Consider the following 21975-nt stretch of genomic DNA (forward strand, 5'->3'; position numbering starts at 1 on the left):
TTCTTTGGTTGACCTTTTGGTAGCCATTTTATCACAGGAAAGAATGGATTCAGTTTTTCCCAGGTGTAATGAAAGTTTGTTATCAGTGAGCCCACCCAGGTGCAGATTATACCGAGGTCAGAGCTGAGGGCCTTTTGAATCCCTGCATGTCCGAGACCAGCACGGCTGAGTCATCCGCGAACAGGAACAAATTGCAGTCACAAGCTGATGTCATGTCGTTGACTTGTGCTTTCGTTTGAAATGTACCCATTGCTCTTACTGTGAAATAAAAAAATTCAATCATCACTCGTTTACATGGAACAGTAAAGACCCTAGTATGCTTCCTTGTGGAACGCCACATCTCACTGGGAGGGGGGCATTGTTCCGTTCACCTCCACCATCTGTTCTCTCCCCTCCAGGTAGGATTGCATCCAGCTCACTGATGTGCTATCAAGGCTTTGCGGGTAGGCCTACATAATAGCATAAAATGATCACTTAGCCCGCATACAATAACACCTTTATTGGAGATTTTGGACTTATCCGAGGTTAGACTGAGAATCTGAGATGATAGTTTGAGTAGAATCAGCGAATCACACACCTGTGTGGGTTGGGTAATTACTAGCTGACTATATGATTGTCCCTCAGGAACATCATGAAGACATGAAGTCAGTAGCATCTCTCAGAACACATGAATCATCTCTGACTTATGATTGTCTGAATTATATTTTAGTTTCCTTTGTTATTTTTAAATTGTGATCAACTGCTTGCTTTATGGTTTATTTTCATGCATTCCTTGGCCCCTGTGTCGCTGCTTGCAGCTTTTTTTAAATTTTTATATTTAAGCCAGTGGTTATCAAATATTTCCATGTCATTGATGTTGGAACCCCATCTGAAAATGTTTTGTGCCAGGGAGGTAGCCCCGCCCCCTACCAGACATCAAGTGTTGTTGATTGTAGATTGGCTATTATTTTCAAATAGCCAAATAATTAAGTGCTCATGTGGCCTATAGTAGCTTTTGTTTTGGTCTTGTTTTCCAACACTTGGTTGTATTCTCACAAAATCTGGCAACACTGGCTTCAAGTTGTATTCTGCCACTGCGGCGCCACCTACTGTACGGAGCTTGCAGTCTCATGCATTTGAACTTAAACATTACACATATTCTTGGTTGAATAAATACATTTCAAACACTGCTCGTCTAAAATGATCCCATTCCTACTGTAACTGAATTCTCAGATATATTGTGTGTAGATTTGCATGTATAGGACAGGCAGTAGGTGGCAGCACTCTCATGTAAATAGGACAGGCAGTAGGTGGCAGCACTCTCAACGCTATCTTGTAATACTCAACCATAGATACTCAAACATTTTGTCTAAAACATCATTACAACAGTTTGCATTCTATCAGAGTAATGGCACAGCAGAATACATCCATTTTCATTCAATTTCTAAACTTTAAAATTGTATTGCCTCAACTTTTATAGGCTTATTGTGATTTATGAGTTTTACATTTTGTATGGTTTTGATTTTTGTTTGGTCATCTGTGTTGATTGCATAGCACTTTGGGCCCACTGCTGTCGTTTAAAACACACATACATCTGTCATATTTTTATAATTTATTAATAAAAACAAATCAAACATTTACATACAGTAATCTTTAACATTTACATGCCAAGGACTCCCAAATGTAACCATTTCTATGTTGGCGATTCAAAAATAGAAGATCTACAAGCTCACAGCACGTCACTTCGTGCCCGGCTCGAAAGCTTGTACATCTGCTATTTATGAACATTTTCAAATCTTCCCTTTCAGATGGTTGTCCGCGGCCAAAAACACATCAATTTGGCGGTCCTTGACATGAAAATAAACTTTGAGAACCACTGACCAGTAAACAGTCAACATGGTGGTCATTTCTTGCGCCGGTCGTGTTTCCTGATGATGTCTATGAGGTTGTTGGGGGTGACCAGCGGGTCATCGGCCCACGGTTTGGCTTTCTGTTTCTCCCTCCTCTGCTGCTCGTGGAGGTGGGGCGAGTTGAGGAGCTGCGGGGGCAAGATGGAGCCCGTGGGCTTCACTCTATTCACTACATCCAGGAACAGGCGCTTGTTGTTGCCGTTGAGGAAGGTGATGGCCGTACCTCTATGACCCAGGCGACCTGCCCTCCCCATCTGGAGAGAGGGGGGGTACACAACAGGTTAGTGGAGCAGTGGTGGTGGTGTTGCGGCTGTTCATAAAGTCGCCAGCCGAGGAGTTAAACATGACACGCACACGAAAATAGTTTGACCATTTATTCTCCACAACACACGTTAAAAGGTACAACAGTTCCCAGGCCTTAACTATTGCCTAAACGTGGATGTTACGGTGTTAAAAGTTGCATTTGACGGTCAACAGAAAACGTCCTCTCCCACGCTCAACCCCTCTCTCTGTCCAAATTCCCACAGTAGTATAGTGCCCGGCAGGTGAATAAGATAGTTTTTAGCGTGGCAGTGCCAAAGCACCAGTGATCACGCCCACCACCTACTACCAGTGCAGTGTCTGTCCATTAAAGTGACATGCCTTACGTCACCAATAAAACACAAGACTAGGCATTATGTCACAATTGTCACATTATGGCTCCTATACGTGGTTCTCAAATGTTTTTTTAATGTCAAGGTGGCAATAACTCTCAGGATTATAGACGTGTAAAGATCCATTTGGGAACTCCTTCAAGGTCCCTGGACCCCACTTTGACGACCACCGTAGCAGAGTGACCAGCTGAATGTTTAAAATTAAAGTCCTATACCTGCATATTTATTTTATTACAAATAGCATTAGTAGCCAATCTAAAAGCTCAGAACGTGACACGTTGTGTAATTGTAGATACGATATTTTTGAACGTTTGGGCATTTATTTTAAGTATATGCATTTGAAAATGTTCGCCTACAATGAAAAATAGATAAAATAGGGACGCCAGGATGAAAGGTTAGTATAGAAAATAAAAGGAGTCAGGACCCCATACTATATTTGTATGTCGTTGTACAGCCGTGGCGTGGGTAATGGTTATGGGATGCAACTTACAGTACGTCATGTATGCGTGACAACACTGTACTGTACAGTACTGTACCACCCCAGGCTCCCAACCCAGGGAAACAGGGCTCTCCTGAAAGTCATCGTGTAACTTGAACACTGGCTGTGCAACTCAATATTGGCCAATATACAGTATGTCCCTGTGACAAATGTCAACATACAGTATGCTCCATCTATGCTAATTGTATTTGGTCACTGAAGAGATTCTGACTGTAAACGTTTTTTACAGTCACTGCTGCTGACTGAAAGATAATATTGCATAGTGGTTCCCAAACAGAGTGAGAGTCCAGGTATGCATTGGGATTATATATGTGACAACCACACATTATTATTGCATTATTTGCAGTATACAAAAATAGATTAATTATTGTATTGTTTACTATACGAGTAGTTTGTACACAATCATTTCCAATATAAATGCACATTATTAAAATCCATAAACAAAAAAATATTTTGAACTTTTTATTTGGCACTAGTAAATACAATAAACAAATAAACAATATACAAATAAACCTTTAAAGAGTGATAACACATTTTAAATAGAGCTGTACCTTGAGATGTTTAGTTGACCTTTGAGCGTGCCTTGGACACAACATTAGAAAACCACTAGTGGCGAAAAATAAAACTTCTGGGAACTCAGATTAGCAAACCACCTACAGAGGTAGAACCTACCTGGTGAACATACTCATCCATACTGGGAGGCATGTCGAAGTTGACCACCACTTTAACATTGACCAGGTCCAGTCCTCTGCCCAGCACTCCAGTGCTGACCACCACCTCAAAGTCCCCCTCTAGAAGACCCTGAGCACACAAGCACAGCAAGACACCACATGTTCAGAGCACTAAATGGTTTGTAGACAATTAACAATGACATTTTTACATTAAATGGTGCATTTATGTAGCGCTTTTATCCAAATCGCTTTTACATGGATTGTGCATTACATTCACACACACACATTCATACACCGATGGCGTCGGAAACCATGCAAGGCACCAACCTGCGGGAGTAATTAGGGGTTCAGAGTCTTGCTCAAGGACACTACTAACTCTGGGGTAGCCTGAGATCAAACTGGAAACCTTGTGGTTCCCATCCGGCCACTCTACCTACCAGCCACTCTAATATTATTTGTGCAAAATATAAGTACCTTTATGTATTTATACCACAAATGACTTATGGAAATACAAATTAATATTCACAACATCTGCCTGACTGCAGAGTTCTTCTACCCCATTGGACAAAACATGGTCCTCACAACAAATGTCAAATTCCTACTGGGATCATCTAACCAAAAGTTAGCTCTGAACTCGGTAGATCTGCTTTTGGCTTCTGTGGCCCTAATACATGGAATGACCTGCAAACGACATTGAAACTGACCACATTGGTACCTTTGAGTCGTTTTGAAATTTGTCTTAGCTTTTTATTTGTAAACCTATGTAATTCACATGTATATATTTTGTTTTTCTTTTCCTGATGTATTGTGATGTTTTTTTTCTATATGATATTGTCGCTCTGGATTAAGAGCGTCTGCTAAATGCCTAAATTGTAAATTGTAAATTGTATTACTCGACGACACTGAAAATGAGTTTGATTATTCAGTGTAATTTCGAGAACAAACAAAACTTGAATGAATGAATCTATGCAAAACAAAAATAAAATTGCACTGTATGGCTTCAAAGTACAATACTGTAAGGCGTAATTATTCTAAAGATAATTGTGGCAGAGATATGTAGAGATATGTACACATGTTGCATTAAACACTAGTGACATGTTGCATTAACATGTTGCATTAACCACTTAATATGCATACGCCCTATATGCAGTATGTCATTGTACTGTATGACAAAGAAAGAAAAAATAAATTGCCATGTAAGCTCACAATGGAAAGAGTTGAAAATCTACTCAAAGTATGGATGCCAGGGTAATGTGGTTGGCTGGCTGTACTTGAGCCATGTTCCTGTCTTGTTGTTTTATGGTCCGTGTCATGGCTGCCGGTGGCCTCACCTTGAGGATGCGGTTACGTTCCCACTGAGTCTTGTCAGAGTGGATGGCCACGACGTTGAGCTCCATCACCTTGGCGACGGCCTCGCACAGCAAGTCTGCCCCCAGCTTGCAGTCCACAAACACCACCACCGGAGGCTGGTACAACTTCCTGTCCTGAAAGGTCAGAGAAGGGAGAAAACACGCGTCTTGAAAGCCACATTCTCACCCGGGGGTATTCATGCGATTGTGTGGTCAGCACACACACTTTATGATGAGCCATTGAGGCACCACGGTCAATTTTTTTAAGACCATACCAGTGGTCTGGCATCAGACTGTTGACTCTGACTTACGGTATACTTGACAATTACTGCTAATCATTTCCCAAGGCATATTGTGGTTCGTTTTAATTTTTAACACGCCATTGCATGTATTCCATTTATTTCAGTACAGTATTAACCTTGTGTTAGTGCTCGATTTCAACCCATTTTAAAGTGTGTAATGATCTGAAAAGTCTAGCCAAATACAGCCCCTGGTGAAGAGATTGATTTCCAAATGAAATGCCCTCCGAGACCTTTCTAACCGCACAATGCATTTTAGCCAACAGTGACTCAATGATTGTCTAGGGACTTTTTCAATTAAAAAAGAAAAGAAAAAGAAAAAAAAGGACATTAAGGGAAAGATTGTCTACTATGTGTATGTGATAGATGGAATGGTCCCTTAAACATTTCTTTACACCAATCTGGGTGAGAGGTTTGCATGTTTTGTCTATGATTCAGAATCAGACTTGTGGCCAATTTCATAACCTTTGGTCCGAATGAAAGCTTAGAATGTGAAACTCTCCGTATACCCATGTCCCCTCCATGTGGTACAACGGCTCTGGTTACTCACACATATGATCTAATGTCATTTATCCACTGGGGTGTATGAAACAGGCCCTTCCTGTTCCACCGTGCTGTAGAAAGGGTACGAGCCGTTGCTGGATGATTTCCTGGACAGAGGCCATGGCTCAGGGCCCACCCATTTCCTCTGGACAAGGGTGGTAGGGGAGGGTAGGGGGGGGGGGGGGTTTAGGGCTGCAGTAACGGCTGTCTAAATATGGTCCAGTAGTAGAGGCTGGTGTTTGGCGCGTCAGGAATTCCCTCCACTCGCAGCCAGTTGATTCAATTCCAGGCCCAGTTGCGATGGATGTCGAGGCTCACCGAGTAGCCAGTCTCGGTTTGAAATTCAAATCAAAATTAAGGGCCGGCTTTCTTCATGGAACAGATTCCATGTTGTCAAAACAGTGACAGGCTTTCATTCCAAAATGAGACATCTACCAGTCGAAAGCTAAATGTCTCAAGACAGATTCTGCTAAGTGCTAACAGCCGAATCTGTCAGCACCACTGCCATAAACATGAAATGTTGTTAGTAGGAATAAACACAGGAGACCACCCCGGGAGGAAGTGGACTTAGAAAGGGGAGGCGCCAAACAGAGTTCCTGTATCATCACAAAAAAGGTGGTGTCCCCATAGAGTATTAAAAGGATAGAGACTGAACCGGAGTGATAGCCCCACCCCCCGCTATTCATTTCAGTGGAAGTTGCTCAGTGGCGTTTTGGAAGAACAGTCTACTTCCGCATTTGGACAAAGGACACCAAAATTTGGTGTCCAAAATGCGGAAGTGCAAACGAGCGCTCAATGTTAAAGCTTCATATATACTCTAAGGTTAAAGCCCAGATGCACGGGGTTTCCTCGTCATAACTCCAAGGGTCCGCCTGCAGTCCCTGCTCTTACCACTAGGGCCGAAGTTGCCGAACGCCTCAACGTTGGAGAGCCTCACTGGGGGCTTGGTGCAGCCAGAGGCAAAATCAAAAAGGAAAACAAACATCTGTTTCTTTTTACTGAATGTGTTCCCATTGGTTGAAAACAAACTGACATCTACCCCCACCCCCACAGAATGATGGATAAGACAAAGTTAGAACTAATCTTGGAATTTTGTCAAGGATAGTTGCTAATTACGGTCTGTGGCTGACAAGAGTACTACTTTTACACAATGGACCGCAATAGTAGTCTACTGAATCTCAAGCCAAGCTTGTGACTGTGGTGTCAATAGTTTCATTCCCAACTGGTAAAATCTACAAAGAATAGCAGACCTACAAGCTCGTAGCGCGCCACTCGGTGGCGCGCTATGAGCTTGTAGATCTGCCTTGCTGAAAGCTTCTCCCAGCAAGGTGCCTAGAGCACAGCATTCCGGTAACACTAGCCAAATAGAGATTGATTTCCAAATGAAATGACCTCCATGACTTTTCTTACCGCACAATGCATTTTAGCCAACAGTGACTCAATTATTCAGCCATGTCTAGTGACTTGTAAAGATGTCGGCATTCCGGTAACACTGCACACAGTGGCAAATAAGCAGAACAGAAGGTTGTATTATATTAGGCAGTTTCTTGATTATACAGTAATTAGGCCCATTTGTTCCCGTGGGAGAAATTCCAATTTCACCTTCACCCAAATCAACTGATTGCTGCCCAAGTGGTCAGACTTGAGTGCACCAGGGAGCAGTTACAGTTTACAGTACACATTTCTGGGGGCGGGCATCGAACCTGCTGGGACCTTCTGCTTCCCAAGCGGCCTCTCTACCCCATAAAGATATAATGTGAAACACTGTTGTTGGAAAGGTGAATAAATGACTTTGTTTGTTTTTGGCACAGTTTCATAACTGTGATCAAAGCATGTACAGTAGGTATTCAAAGACGGTGGCAAAGCTCTAATGATCTGGTCTGTGTCCAAGTATTTACTGGAGTAGCATGTAACCAGTGGGTTTTTTTTAAAGACGTTTGATAATGTACTGTCAATGAAAAGATTATATTATATTATATGAAATGTGTCAGTGATTTCTTTGTATATTTAAGTTATTTGTCATGTCTGCCCTATGTGCAATTTCTGATTACAAAGCCTAAAAGAAAATAATAAATACAAATTGTAACGTTCCAATGTTGAATGCAAATCGTTAATCACAATTATATGGATGGCAAATAATCGTCAAGCTACATTTTTATGGTGACAGCCCTTGGTATACTAGTGTGTATATATAGTGAAACATGGTAGAACACACCACGGTGTGTAACATACATTGAGGATCTCAAACAGCTTCTTCTTCTTGGAGGGTTCTTCCACCCAGAGAAGGATCTGCCTGACGTTGGCACAGGGCTGGTTCTTCTCCCCGATGGTGATGCCCACAGCGTCACGGGTCAGGCGGGCAGCCATAACTTGCTGCTGGAATCCCATTTTCAACATCGTGTCTGCCTGCGGAAGACAACAACACATAAAAACATTACATGACAATTTTCAACTATATAATGGCAAGTCCCAAACAGGGATGCCAGATTCAACTTAACTTGATGCATGATGCAATGTACAGATTTTAATAGTCTATTTGTATTGATTGTTGATGGTGTATATTAATTTTTTTTGCCAAATAGGTTTTTATTGAGAACAGATTATAAATTGTTACACAAACATTATGATATGAAATACATTTTTCTTTTATAGAAAACAAAAAAGGAGGAAAGAAAAAATACAAAGTCAAAAAGCAAAAGAAAACCCTCAACCCTCCCACCCATGCTGCTCAGTAACACTGCATACTATAGAATAGAACAGTAAGATGATGAAATGCTCATGGAAAACATCTGAAAAGAAAATGGCGTACAGTCAACCATATCAGTGGTATCCTGTCTATTAATTGTTGTTTATTTGATCTATTTTATACTGTAATGTACTACTAAGGGTAACCGGAAGGCTCACCCCAAAAAAGCTTGCCTGCATTTTTTCCCCACGGACTGCACACTGGGGCGGTTCTTGAATTTAACACAATGAGTGCCACCTGGTGGACTGGCGCACACACGATCTTTCGTGGCTTTTAGAGGCTCAGAAAGAGGTGATACGGGGTGAGGGACAATGGTAGGAGCTCAATAAAAACAATCACACCCGTGTGAAGTGAGGGGCGCTCTTATCATTATACATAATCATACATCATCTCATGAACTGAATTTATGTGATTGGTTAGCCGATTTGCTCGTCTATACATATGACGTAAATTTTCCCTTCATTGTCAATTGCCTTTAATGTTTCTGTTGCCACAAATTTACGTCATATTTGGCAGACATTTTGATCCAATTCTCCTTTCATTGTCAATGGCAAAATATTGAGATGTGTGAGGACAAAATGTATGTCATATTTGGCGGACATTCGACCAAATTTCCCCTTTCATTGTCAGTGGCAAATATTGAGACGTGTGTGGACAAAAGCTGTATATAGGAGGGGCTAGCGCCCCTCAAAGATATGACAACCTCCCGGTTAGCATATAGCATTTCTAACTAGAGAAGAGGACTGACGGTGACTTCCGGTTCACGGTAGCAAATCACGGGGTCTTCTTCGTGCATTCTGTTAGCACTGGCTCCAGAGCGCCGCCAATGGTGGTGGCATGTCATCGGTTAAATATAGAAATCACACCCGTGTGAAGTGAGGGGTGCTCTTATCATCATACATCATCTCATTCCGGCCAATCACAATTTACGTCCTCACTCTTGTCTTCAATGTTTGTGTTTACACGAACACTCAAACCTGCGCATAGGATTCTTCATTGTCTTCAATGTTTGTGTTTACACAAACCCTCAAAGCTGGACATCGGAAGGGCTAGCGCCCCTCAAAAACCAGGTACCCTGAACAATTTAGGGGCCCCAGAGCGGAACAAGGGACCTGGAAGAGGCCAGATACCAGGACAGGCCTGACCTGGTATCAGTCAGGATGACTGATGGCAAGAACCCCTGCCTATAAACATACATTTCTCTGGGCTTCCCAGGATATCTAGCCCTGCATCATTCACCTCGTTAGGATTTATTTTGCAATAATGACGTGTGATATCACGAAATTAACATAATGTCCATACCTCATCAACCACCACCACCTTCACTCCATCCAGCTTCACCGCCCCCTGCTTCAGCACCTCAAGTAGCCGCCCAGGCGTTGCTATGACAACCTGGAAGGGAGAGACTTCAAAGGTTAACCAGAGGATGATGACAAAAAGGACGGAACAGTGAAATCCTTGTCATCCGGTTTGTTTAAGCTTAAAATGTCCCATCTTTAATTTGGTAAACTAATTCTATTGCACTTTTTCCATCTTTTTTTTGTTTTAACTAAATTTTTATCCCACGATTTTGCAACCCATTCTTTTCACCCAGTGTCAATTATCTAATGTAATCCTGGGCGCTACACTTCCTCTGCCAACCTAGGGGGGGGCAGCGGACTGACCTCATGTTTCCTTATATGCACGAGGAGTCCAAGCTGCTTCTTTTCACCTGACAGGGGAGACTCTCCCTGGCCGGACGTAGCGCGTGGAAGGAACACGTTATTCTGACCAGTTATTTTCCCCTCCATCAGGCTGGCCAGGGGTACGTAGTTTAGAGACCAGGATTACTGCATGTTTATGTGAGGGTACCTGCCTAGCCTAGGGGACACAAGGAGAACATGCAAACTCCACACAGAAAGGCCCTTTTGCCAACTTTTTCATTACATTAGCAGCCGTGCTATTTTTGAGCCCCTCCTATACACAGGTTTAATGTTTGTCTTTAGTTCAATGTTTGTTTTGTAAAAGCCATTGACAATGAAGGGAAAATGTACGTCATGTGCCTCATTACGTCATATTGCCTCTTTATTGTTAATGGCACCTTTTGTTTTACATCACCATTACATCACCTAATCAACATGAGTTAGACTTTAATATATTAGCGCCCCTCACTTCATTTTTGATTGATTGATTTTTTTGAGTGGTGTAAACCACTCCTACAACTGGCTTTTGTGTGCATAAAAAAATGACCATGGTTGCTATGTTCAAAATAATTTCTGACGTAATTAAATCACACCCGGGTGAACTGGATGACCGTAGCAACCGTGGTCATTTTCTCTGCGCAAAAAAAGCCAGTTGTGAAATCACATCCGGGTGTGATACATACATTTATCAAAAATGATAGCTTTTTTTACTTAACATATTTTGTGTGATTTAATTACGTCAGACATTACGTCAGACCACAGCTGATCATGCTATATAAAACCTTACACCACTCAGTTCACACGGGTGTGATTTTTTAACTACAGCTTGAGTTCTAAATGAAATTAAATGGTTTAGTATTGCAAATTGCCAGTATGGAGCCGGGATTACGCGCGCACACGCACACGCACACACACACACACACACACACACACACACACACACACACACACACACACACACACACACACACACACACACAGTCATAAGTTAATAACCAATAAAAGAGACAAAAAAGTGTTAGGGCAGAATGAGTGACCGTACGTTGATGGTGCGTTTCAGCCGGTGAAGTTGAGGGGGCAGGGGCATGCCCCCAACCAGCAGGGCTGTCCTCATGTTGGGCACGCCCACCACCAGCTCCTTGGCCTGCCTTTCTATCTGGATGGCCAGCTCCCTGGTGGGGGTCAGAATCAGTGCCACAGGGCGACCCGCTGTGCTTACTGGACTCTATGGAGAACAGCGAGAGGCAGAGCTGGACTTAATGTTGAGAATCACACTCATTTCTACCGTACACATCATTTCTGGATAAACATAATACGCAGAGAACACATGTTCTCTGCTCTTCCCAGGAGAAATACTAATAACTACATATACCGGTAATAAAACAATAAGACACACAACACTAGTTTGCCTAATTGACAATTTAAGACAGTTTTAAGATGTGAATATTTAAGATTCATCATGGTACGAGATAAAGTACAAAATAAAAGCAAGACTGAAAGTAGCCCTCAGCCTATTTCTGTTACAAACTTGAACTTCCCAAGCAAAGTAAATCAAAACATTTCATGCAGTCAAATTCCAAATTCCACGATTGTTTAAGTTTTAGTTCCAAACTTCCAACTTCATTTTAAAGTTCACTTCTCAATAGCTGAGAAAGACAATTAATTGTTTGTTGAAATTTGAGGTTGCACAGATTACAAAAGCTAAAAATAGACCTCTCCTTGTGAATTAATCATTGTTGTTTTTCCATGGGGGGGGGGGGGGGGGGGGGGGGCAGCTGCAGCTGGACTAGACACTAGAGGATCAAATTGAACTGATTTCCACCAACTTTACTTTCTCCACAAATGGTGCGAGGACTCAAGAGACTGAGAGAATACTGCTCTAACAAACACGATTAAAGTATTTGGGTTCAAGCCCATCTCTAGGCATTTATATTTATGTTTTCTTCATTTCTTAGTATTATTCTGAATTTCACATCCCCAAGGATGAGTGCATTATTTGAATTTATTTTCTCAAACCAGCACCAATACTGATGAGAAATGCAGTCTAATGATCGTGAAGAAATTAAACAAGCCTGCTCTTTTTACTATTCAAAGTGACTGATTCATTTTAATAAGATAATATAAGATAAGATTTAATAAGGGGGATTAGCAACATTTGAGACTGAAATGAATGAATAAAACTCTTCTCCTCCACTGTGGCCAAGAACGGTTCCCATGCATTGATTTAGAAGATAAGATATTGATAAGACAGGAACTTTATTGATCCCTGTGGGGTTATACAGGACAGACATTATGTAACGGTAAGGCAAAAGGTCATTACTATAATAAGTGGCAAACCTGTCCTGGTCAAAGGTGTAAGAACAGTAAAAGGTCTGTAACAATAATATTATTATATAATCCTGTACCTCCAGTGCCCTCAGCAACACCGGCAGCAGAAACGCCACGGTCTTCCCCGACCCCGTCTCGGCGCTGGCAATCACGTCCCGGCCCGACAGACCCACCGGCACCATCTGCATCTGGACGGGCGTCGGGGCCTCGTAGCCCGCCTTCTTCAGGTTGCCGGCCAGCGTGTCGGGGAAGCCGCAGTGCTGAAACTCCACGATGGGTCTGCTCACGTCCGTGCCCTGGGTGGAGATGCCCAGCTCCTGCTTCACTCGCTGCACCTGGGCCTCCGTCAGCCCGGAGATGAAGGGGTCCTCTCTGTAGGAGTAGACGGCGGTTTGAAGGGTGTCAGACGAGGAGCCGCCGCCGGGGTCTGGGTCCACGGCTGGTTCTGCAGTCCTGTCATTAGGGATGGGACGATATGACAATGACACGTCACGATTATTGTGGCAAAAAATAATAAGAGATTAACGATATTATCGCGATAATCAAAATATGCTTAAAACTTAAAATGTCACTGTTGTTAAGCACTTGAATCCCCAGCATCCCTATTCTGGGGGGTCACAAAACATGTACGATCTACAAGCTTGTGAGATTGGAGATCTGCTAATTTTGCGAATCAAATGCACTCTTTACTGGTTTTAGTATAAGGGAATACTGAATTTGCAGCTGAACCAAATCCAGAGGGGACAATTTCACATTAAATTAAAATCTCTGCGATACATTGTCGTGCTCCGTTCTGTGTTTGCGGTCAAACGCGTCCGCCCCGGTCCCCAGCCCCATCTGGGCCAGGTGCTTGGCCTTGCACTCCAGGCTGCACACGTCGTTGTCCGTGCTGTCACAGATGTACTCCCCGTAGCGGCCGCACATCACGCACGCCGGCTCCCCGGGCTGGGGCCACCTCTGGCTCTTCCTGAACGACTTGACCGGTTCCTCCTCCTCATCATCGTCGTCATCTTCATCCTCCTCACTGTCATCTGACGACGACCCCCTTTCACCGTCCTCACATGGTTGGCTCTCTTTCACAGATGCTGTGTCTGTAACCAGTGGTGGAAAGTAACTAAGTACATGTCCTCAAGTAGTGCACTTAAGTACACATTTGAGGATTGTTTTACTTTAATGAAGTATTTTAAAATGTATTGTAATATTGTACTTTTTTCTCCGCTACAATTATTTGAAAACCTTTGTTACTAGTTACTTTGTAGATTTTGATTATTATTATTACAAAACATACATTAACCCCCATTTGAAAATAGCCGATCTACATTTATATATTTATATACATTTGTTTACATTTTGAACACTATTGCTACTTTAAATACATGTTGATGCCAATACTTTTTTTTACAGTAAATGGTAAATGGAGTGGACTGCATTTATATTTTATTCGAAGCACTTTACATTACAATGTAGCCTACTTCACATTCACCCATTCACACAGACACACACCGATGGTGGAGTAAACTATGCAAGGCAAGGTACCAACCTGCTCATCGGGAGCAGTTAGGGTTGCTCTGCAGTTAGGGAGGGAGGGAATCGAACCTGAAACCTTCGGATTCCAAGGACAGCCACTCTAACTCCTGACCCACTGCCACCCCCACTTTTTTGGTGCAAACCACTCCAACAACTGGCTTTGTACCTGTGTACCCGTGTTTGTTCGTAGTCGTACCGAAAAAATGAGCATGGTTGCTATGGTTAGCAACCAAAAAAACGAGCATGGTTGCTATGGTTAGTATGTGACGTCACTGACATCACAGATATCACGTCAGAGTGAATCAATCTCTATATAATCAATCTTTATAGTTATTCCTCAACAGATGTTAGGCATAGTGGCAAAAGATCAGATTGGAGATATTTCACTTTAGAAGACGATATGGAAAAATCAAAAGACCCTGAATTACATAGAAATACCTTAGGGACATGTAGAGGAATAGATACAAATACCTTATATAATTTGTTTGCGGAGAGTACTTATGACACAGATGCTTTCCTGGTTCTAATGTACAGTAACTATAACATATGCCACATTAAATGTGTAGTTGCACCACTCAGTTCACACGGGTGTGATTTTTAATGTGAATACTGGTATTATTTTTCTACATTGTGGTGGTTCTGAATGAATTAAAAATGGTGGTGGTGTTGTAAACAAGTTTGATTGATTGATTGAAAGATGTATTAACAGAATGGAGAATTACAGTACATTTCAAGCACAACTCAATAGTGTAACTCAAAAGTGTAACTAAAGTGTAATGCTTTATCATGGTGTCGTCCACAGTAACAAATAAAATATGCAAATACTTTGTCCACCACTGTCTGTAACAGGTGGTGGTGCTGCTGCTGTCTGTTCTGTTGTCAGGTTCACATCTGTGCGCTCTTCCTCGTGGTCCAGATCTTCCTCGTGGTCCAGAGGGGCTCCAGTGGAGCTTTGGACGGGGGTCTCCCTCTCTCCTGGAGGAGGACCCACCTTGACCTTCTTTATAGTAGGACGTTGTGCTGGGACCTCGGCGGGTCTCTTCACTTTCCGGGCTCTCGGCATAAACATGGTGTTCTGTTAGCACAGACAGAGATCAATGACAGTGTTATTATTATTATTATTATTACATTTTAGCTACAGTAGAAATCACGCAGTTAGAATGTTTAGGCCGAAGTTCGCGGCTGTCAAATGTTTTTTTTTTTTATGTTTTCTTTTGTGGCTTTCGCCTTTATTTTATATTTTTTATGGAGGGACAGACAGTAGGCTGACAGGAAATGGGAAGAGAGATGGGGGGATGACATGCAGTAAAGGCCGTCGGGATCGGGAGTCGAACCCGCGGCACACTGCCAGACTGGGTTACCAGCCAAGGTGCCTGGACCGCTGAGCCACGGCCCAGGCCGCTGTCAAATGTTTTAATGTAAACCTACCGGATAGTTTCTGGAATGCAGTGAAAGATCAATTAACGCAACAATATAACACACGACATTATATTCAGCCGCTTTCTTCTAATTTTCTTTCCAGACGTTCATCAAAACAAACAAGCACCGGTCCAGCGCACGTTGATGACGTAGTGCTTCGCTTGATGCCGATGGGTATTGTAGTCATATTGTAGTTTGAATGATATAATACCACTAGCTTTCTTCACAAATGTGTTCATAAAGGTGTCTACTGTAACATATACATTTGTTCCAACCCAACTCCCTTGGGAAACTTTGTGACAGCTGCTGAAAGTTGGGGTACCATTATCAACCAATATAAGGCAAAATTCCCCAAATTTCATTATACTTTAAGTAGCATGTGACGTGTCAAACTAGGGGGTTTTCATGATGCTGAATCCATCCCAAGCAATAGTTTTGCACGAAAACCCTCCTTGGGCTAAATCTGGCCATAGCCACTTGCCCAAATGTGCCCAAATGTGCTGACCTCATCACATTTGTGATGACGGCTATGGTCATTTTTTGTGCAAAACTAATGCTTGCAATAGTTTCAGAATCATGAAAACCCCCTAGTTTGACACATCACATGCTACTTAAAGTATAATGAAATTTGGACATTTTTGTTTCCCAAGGGAGTTGGGTTGGAACAATTTGTGAAGAAGGGCTAAAGGGGGTCCCCGGGTGAATGATAGGCTATTAGTAATAGTTAGGAACCAAATGGACCCGTATTGGTCTGTTACTCAGAGAGTGTATAAATGGAACGAAAGGATATTTATTGTAGCATAATGCATGGCAAACTGTACGTGGGTCCTTGAACTGAAAGTAGTTAAATCACTCACTGCTAGATCAATAAAAAATAAAATAAAACTCATGGGGTAACTGGCTTATCTTTTCAAATGGGGGTCCGTGGGTGGGTGTCCAGAGGTACTAGCTGCATCCTCCTTATTTGTCACACATCTGTAATGTAATGCATGTACCACATGCATACTGTAAAGCAGCGGTTCTCAAACGTTTTCATGTCAATTAGTTTTATAGTAGGCCTATACTTTGTTGAATATCTTTACAATATACAATTTAGGCATTTAGCAGATGCTCTTAATCCAGAGCGATTTACAGTAAGCAAGAATCAAACATGGTAATAAATCAAATGCATGATAAAATAGTCAAGAATCATACATACGCTACGCTAAGAACCTAACAGTGGAATATCTATATAATGAAACGTGTACAATAGGGTGCTATGTCTACATAAAATGTATATCTAAGTTACATACGTTGAGCCTTTGCATACGCCTGTAAGGTCGTCGAGGCTACGGGCATAATGCAGTAATGGTCTTTTTTTTTGTTGCAGGTATTACAAAGGTCTTGAAAGTCCTTAAATCATCACTTTACTGTCACCGTGACCTGGGGAGTGGGGACCCCTCCCAAACATGATGTGTGGACCCACAGTTTGAGAACCACTGACTTGGATCACCTGAGACCTCCTGGCTGGAGACAGGCAAATCCGGCTGACGACGGCAACCTTTTTTACATGAAAGTGTCATTTGTACACTCTCAGAGTATATATTACTTTGACCGACAAAAAACAGTTTTTTGTGTAAAATAATGTTTTCTACTTTCCCCATGTGCTTCCCAACTTCACAGCCAGGTGTAAATGATGGATGCTTACTAGATTTAAGGTCACATGGCAACACAGTTTTCTAGTTTTCTCTCCCCTACATTTCAAGCACAACTCAATACAAAGACTGTTAACTGGGAGTGGACGACCCAATATAAAGCATTACACTTGTTTACAAGAGGGTCCACCTTGTTCAATTCATCAAAGCATTTAGAGACGTACCAAATAGACCGGAAAAAATATATAGTGAGGGGAAAAGGGGTGAGCAGGTAACAAGCCACGGAGACATGGAGGCATGATCACATCCATAGAGAGAATAATTACCTTCATCTGCTGCTATTGGTGCACTGACCCGCATGGTGTTGATGTTCAACACGCTCGGAGCCTCGCTGCTGCTCTGTAGACCTGTGCAGGCTGTACACAAACTCTCTCTCTCTGTGTGCGTGTGCGCGTGTGCGCGTGCGTGTGTGCGTGTGCATGTGCGTGTGCGTGTCCCTCCTCTGTATGAACGCACTCACACACACACACACACACACACACACACACTGCGCGATGACGTCATCATCACGTAGGTGGATGCCCGCGAACTAACTTCCCGCTTAACTTAAGTGACAATTTAAGACACATCAATTTGTTGACAAACTTTGTCATTGTTTTAAAACAACATTTATACTTTGAATACTTTGAAGATAGAACGAGTGACGGTAGGTGGAGAAACAATAAATCTATCATTTCACAACAAATACTTATCTAGAGCTTAATATGGTGACTCTATGATGACTGTTTAAATCACTTTAATTGTTAAACTACTTAAGCTACTACAGCTAACCTGAAGCTAAAGCATCACCAACAATCAGACAGTCTATGTCAGTGGTTTGACTTGGTAACCAAATGGACCCATGATGGATATTTAACCCTTAAATATCTTTAACTCTTGAGAGGATGAAATGAAACCAAACCATGGTTGGACATCACTTAATTTACTAGAAGTCGACACAAAGATAATGTAGAAGAATTGTTATTTTGATCAACATTTCTGAGAGGCAAAATGTCACCAAATGCTGAATAAATAAATACATAAATAAATAATGGAACTTGATATGAAAGTGGTTGAAAACCTTGTTGATGTAATAATAATAATAATAATGTTATGTAGTTGGTGCTAATTAACCAAACTTTGGTTTGTCTCCAGAGGTTGAAGAGACGAGCAGAGCCGAGCAGAGAAGATAGGAAAAAACATGGCCAGTTTGGAAGAGGTTGGTAGCCTACTGTTGATTTTGTCGACTAAAACTAAGACGAAAAATGTCCATCGACTACTTCCACTACATGGAATCTACATGAAAAATAAGCTACAGTATGATGACTAAAACTAAGACTAAATATACTGACAATTTTGTCAACAAATAAAGTCAACTAAAATGTCAGGAAGGGACTAGTGGACAAGACATCCAGTATAAGTCCTTTTACACTTGGTTGCATGCTGAAAATAGCAGATATACAAGCTCACAACTCGTCGCGAGCTTGTAGATCGGCTATTTTCAGCATGTGTAAAATCAGTCAGACGGCATCAAGGCCCGCCAAGGTACATTTTAGTCGACTAAATCATCTGTAGATTCAGTCGACTAAAATCTTGTGATATTTAGTCGACTAAAACTAGACTAACGCTAAAACAGTCCGGGTGACTAAAATGTGACTAAAACTAAATTAAAACTATTCAAGAGACTATCATGACTAAAACTAAAATCTAAATCTGGACTTTCAGGCGAGAGGCAGAGTTCGAGTCCCGGCTGGCACGCACGCACGCACACACGCACGCATGCACGCACACACACACGCACACACGCACGACTGTAAATCGCTCTGGATTAGTCCTGTAACACCCGGATTAATTTCTACTTGTAAAAAAGATATTTTAACCTTACTACTACTTTTTACTACTAGCATCAGAGGAAATGATGTAAACAAAGTTTTTTGGAAATGTTATGCACATTTATAATAATTATTAAAATAATAATAATAAATTAATAATTTACATTTGGTGGATATCTTTCACAATAATAAATAAAACATGTTCTAGACATTCTAATGATCACAACAAAACGGTCAAAAAAGGTCATAGGTTAAAATTGTTCAAAATTGCAGAGTCCAGAGATTTTTAATTTGTGTGAATTTCAGCCTCTGTGGGGGGTAATAATATGCAAATATCATGACCAATGGCATTGCAATGAACATCAATGATGACGTTTAGGTGGAAAAAAAAACATAAAAATGAATAATTAAATAATTAATTAAAATATGTTGTATTATTGCAACGCTGGGTGTTATAAGGTTAAGTGTCTGATAAATGCCTACATTGTGAATTGTAATTGAATTGTGCCTGTTCTTTCCATCCATTACAGAACGAGGTGATTGCGGAGGAGGCCATCGCCATCGGGGAGCAGCAGCAGGAATTCCCATGTCAATCGTGCAAGAAAACATTTTCCTCACCAATAGCTCATGACCGGCACCAGATCGTACACCGCCAGCCCTGGGCAAAGCCTGTGAAGTGCCAGGAGTGCGACCAGATCTTCCGAAGGAACCGGGAGCTGAAGAGCCACATGCTGTCTCACAGCACAGAGAGGCCTTTTAAGTGCGACATCTGTCCTAAGGACTACAAGCAGCCTTCAGGCCTCAGTGTTCACAAAAAAAAGGCTCACCCTACAGTTTAAAAATATATGTTATTGTTAGGGACCCCATGATGCATGCATGATATGTTTACGGCCCAGTTTAAAAAAATATGTTAGGGACCCCATGCTGCATGCATGATATGTTTACGGCCCAGTTTAAAAAAATATGTTAGAGACCCCATGCTGCATGCATGATATGTTTTAGGCCCAGTTTAAAGAGATATGCATATGTTTACGGCCCAATAATTCTCAACACGTTTAATTTCAAGGGCCCCCATGCAGTTTGACATGCATTAGTCTATAGATCCCCAATCAGTCTGTCTGTCTGTCTGTCTGTCTGTCTGTCTGTCTGTCTGTCTGTCTGTCTGTCTGTCTGTCTGTCTGTCTGTCTGTCTGTCTGTCTGTCTGTCTGTCTGTCTGTCTGTCTGTCTGTCTGTCTGTCTGTCTGTCTGTCTGTCTGTCCGTCCGTCCGTCCGTTCATTCATTCATATATCAATCTATTTATTTATTCATTCATTCATTCATTCATTCGTTCATTTGTTCATTCATTCATTTATTTATTTATTTATGTATTTATGTATTTATGTATTTATGTATTTATTTATTTATTTATTTATTTATGTATTTATTTATTTATGCATCTATCAATATATCTATCTATGTATCTATTTATTTATGTATCTATTTATTTATGTATCTATTTATCTATTTATTCATTTATATTTGAATAAATATGAGTTTTGAAAAGTTATGTATTGTGTTTCTCAATATGCTTTTAGTTCATTCTGGCTCCAAAACTATGGAATGCACTTCCCATTACAATCAGAACTGCAGCCTCACTCCCAATCTTCCACCGTAGTCTGAAAACCCACCTTTTCAGACTCCATCATGGCCCGTAGCACTTACCCTACCCCCTTAGATAGCACTTTATGTATAGACTTAGATAGTATTTTAAACAGACTTATAGCATGTTACGTAGACAGCGCTAGAATTGCATTTTAAGTAGTCATAGCACTTTATAGTATATATCCATAGTATAGTATAGTATAGTATAGTATAGTATAGTATAGTATAGTATAGTATAGTATAGTATGTAGTTTATATGTATAGTTTCATTATATAGATATTCCACATACGTTCTTAGCTTACGTATTATTAGCCTGTGGACCCCCATTTGAAAAGATAGGACCCCCATAACAGAAGGACCCCCAGTTTGATATGCAACAGGGTACGGACCCCCATTTAATGGCATTTCTATCTCTGAGACCCCAGTTTATATTGTATAATCAATGTAAATTTAACTCGTACAAATGGAACCAAATGGACCTGTTAGGGTACACTCAGAGTTACAGACCCGTGAGGGTCCATTTGGTTTTCCATGTGTTACACTCTCAGAGTTACAGACCCATAAGGGTCCATTTGGTTTTCCATGTGTTACACTCTCAGAGTTACAGACCCATAAGGGTCCATTTGGTTTTCCATGTGTTACACTCTCAGAGTTACAGACTCATAAGGGTCCATTTGGTTCCATGTGTTACACTCTCAAAGTCACAGACCTGTAAGGGTCCATTTGGTTCCATGTGTTACACTCTCAGAGTTACAGACCTGTAAGGGTCCATTTGTTTCCATGTGTTACACTCTGAGTTACAGACCTGTAAGGGTCCATTTGGTTCCATGTGTTACACTCTCAAAGTCACAGACCTGTAAGGGTCCATTTGGTTCCATGTGTTACACTCTCAGAGTTACAGACCTGTAAGGGTCCATTTGGTTCCATGTGTTACACTCTCAGAGTTACAGACCTGTAAGGGTCCATTTGTTTCCATGTGTTACACTCTCAGAGTTACAGACCTGTAAGGGTCCATTTGTTTCCATGTGTTACACTCTGAGTTACAGACCTGTAAGGGTCCATTTGTTTCCATGTGTTACACTCTCAGAGTTACAGACCCATAAGGGTCCATTTGGTTCCATGTGTTACACTCTCAGAGTTACATACCTGTAAGGGTCCATTTGGTTTTCCATGTGTTACACTCTCAGAGTTACAGACTCATAAGGGTCCATTTGGTTCCAT

The 21975-nt window shown here is 41.5% G+C and overlaps 1 protein-coding gene across 1 annotated transcript; it reads right to left on the bottom strand.

Annotated features, from left to right (window-relative positions):
* Positions 1–1882: 1882 nt before the first annotated feature.
* LOC306926284 (putative ATP-dependent RNA helicase DDX59) lies at positions 1883–15715 on the bottom strand (the record flags this gene model as incomplete). Its single annotated transcript, XM_079505552.1, has 10 exons — positions 15615–15715; positions 15012–15261; positions 13432–13750; positions 12737–13112; positions 11374–11556; positions 9952–10041; positions 8136–8309; positions 5044–5196; positions 3714–3842; positions 1883–2143 (listed from the first exon to the last, which is right to left on the bottom strand). The coding sequence occupies exons 2-10, from the start codon at positions 15253–15255 to the stop codon at positions 1883–1885; spliced, it is 1929 nt and encodes a 642-aa protein (XP_079361678.1). The 5' UTR covers positions 15256–15261; positions 15615–15715.
* Between the last annotated feature and the right edge of the window lie 6260 nt (positions 15716–21975).

This window comes from Electrona antarctica (genome assembly GCF_951216825.1).
Source record: "Electrona antarctica genome assembly, chromosome: 7".
In the NCBI taxonomy this organism is placed as follows: Eukaryota; Metazoa; Chordata; class Actinopteri; order Myctophiformes; family Myctophidae; genus Electrona; species Electrona antarctica.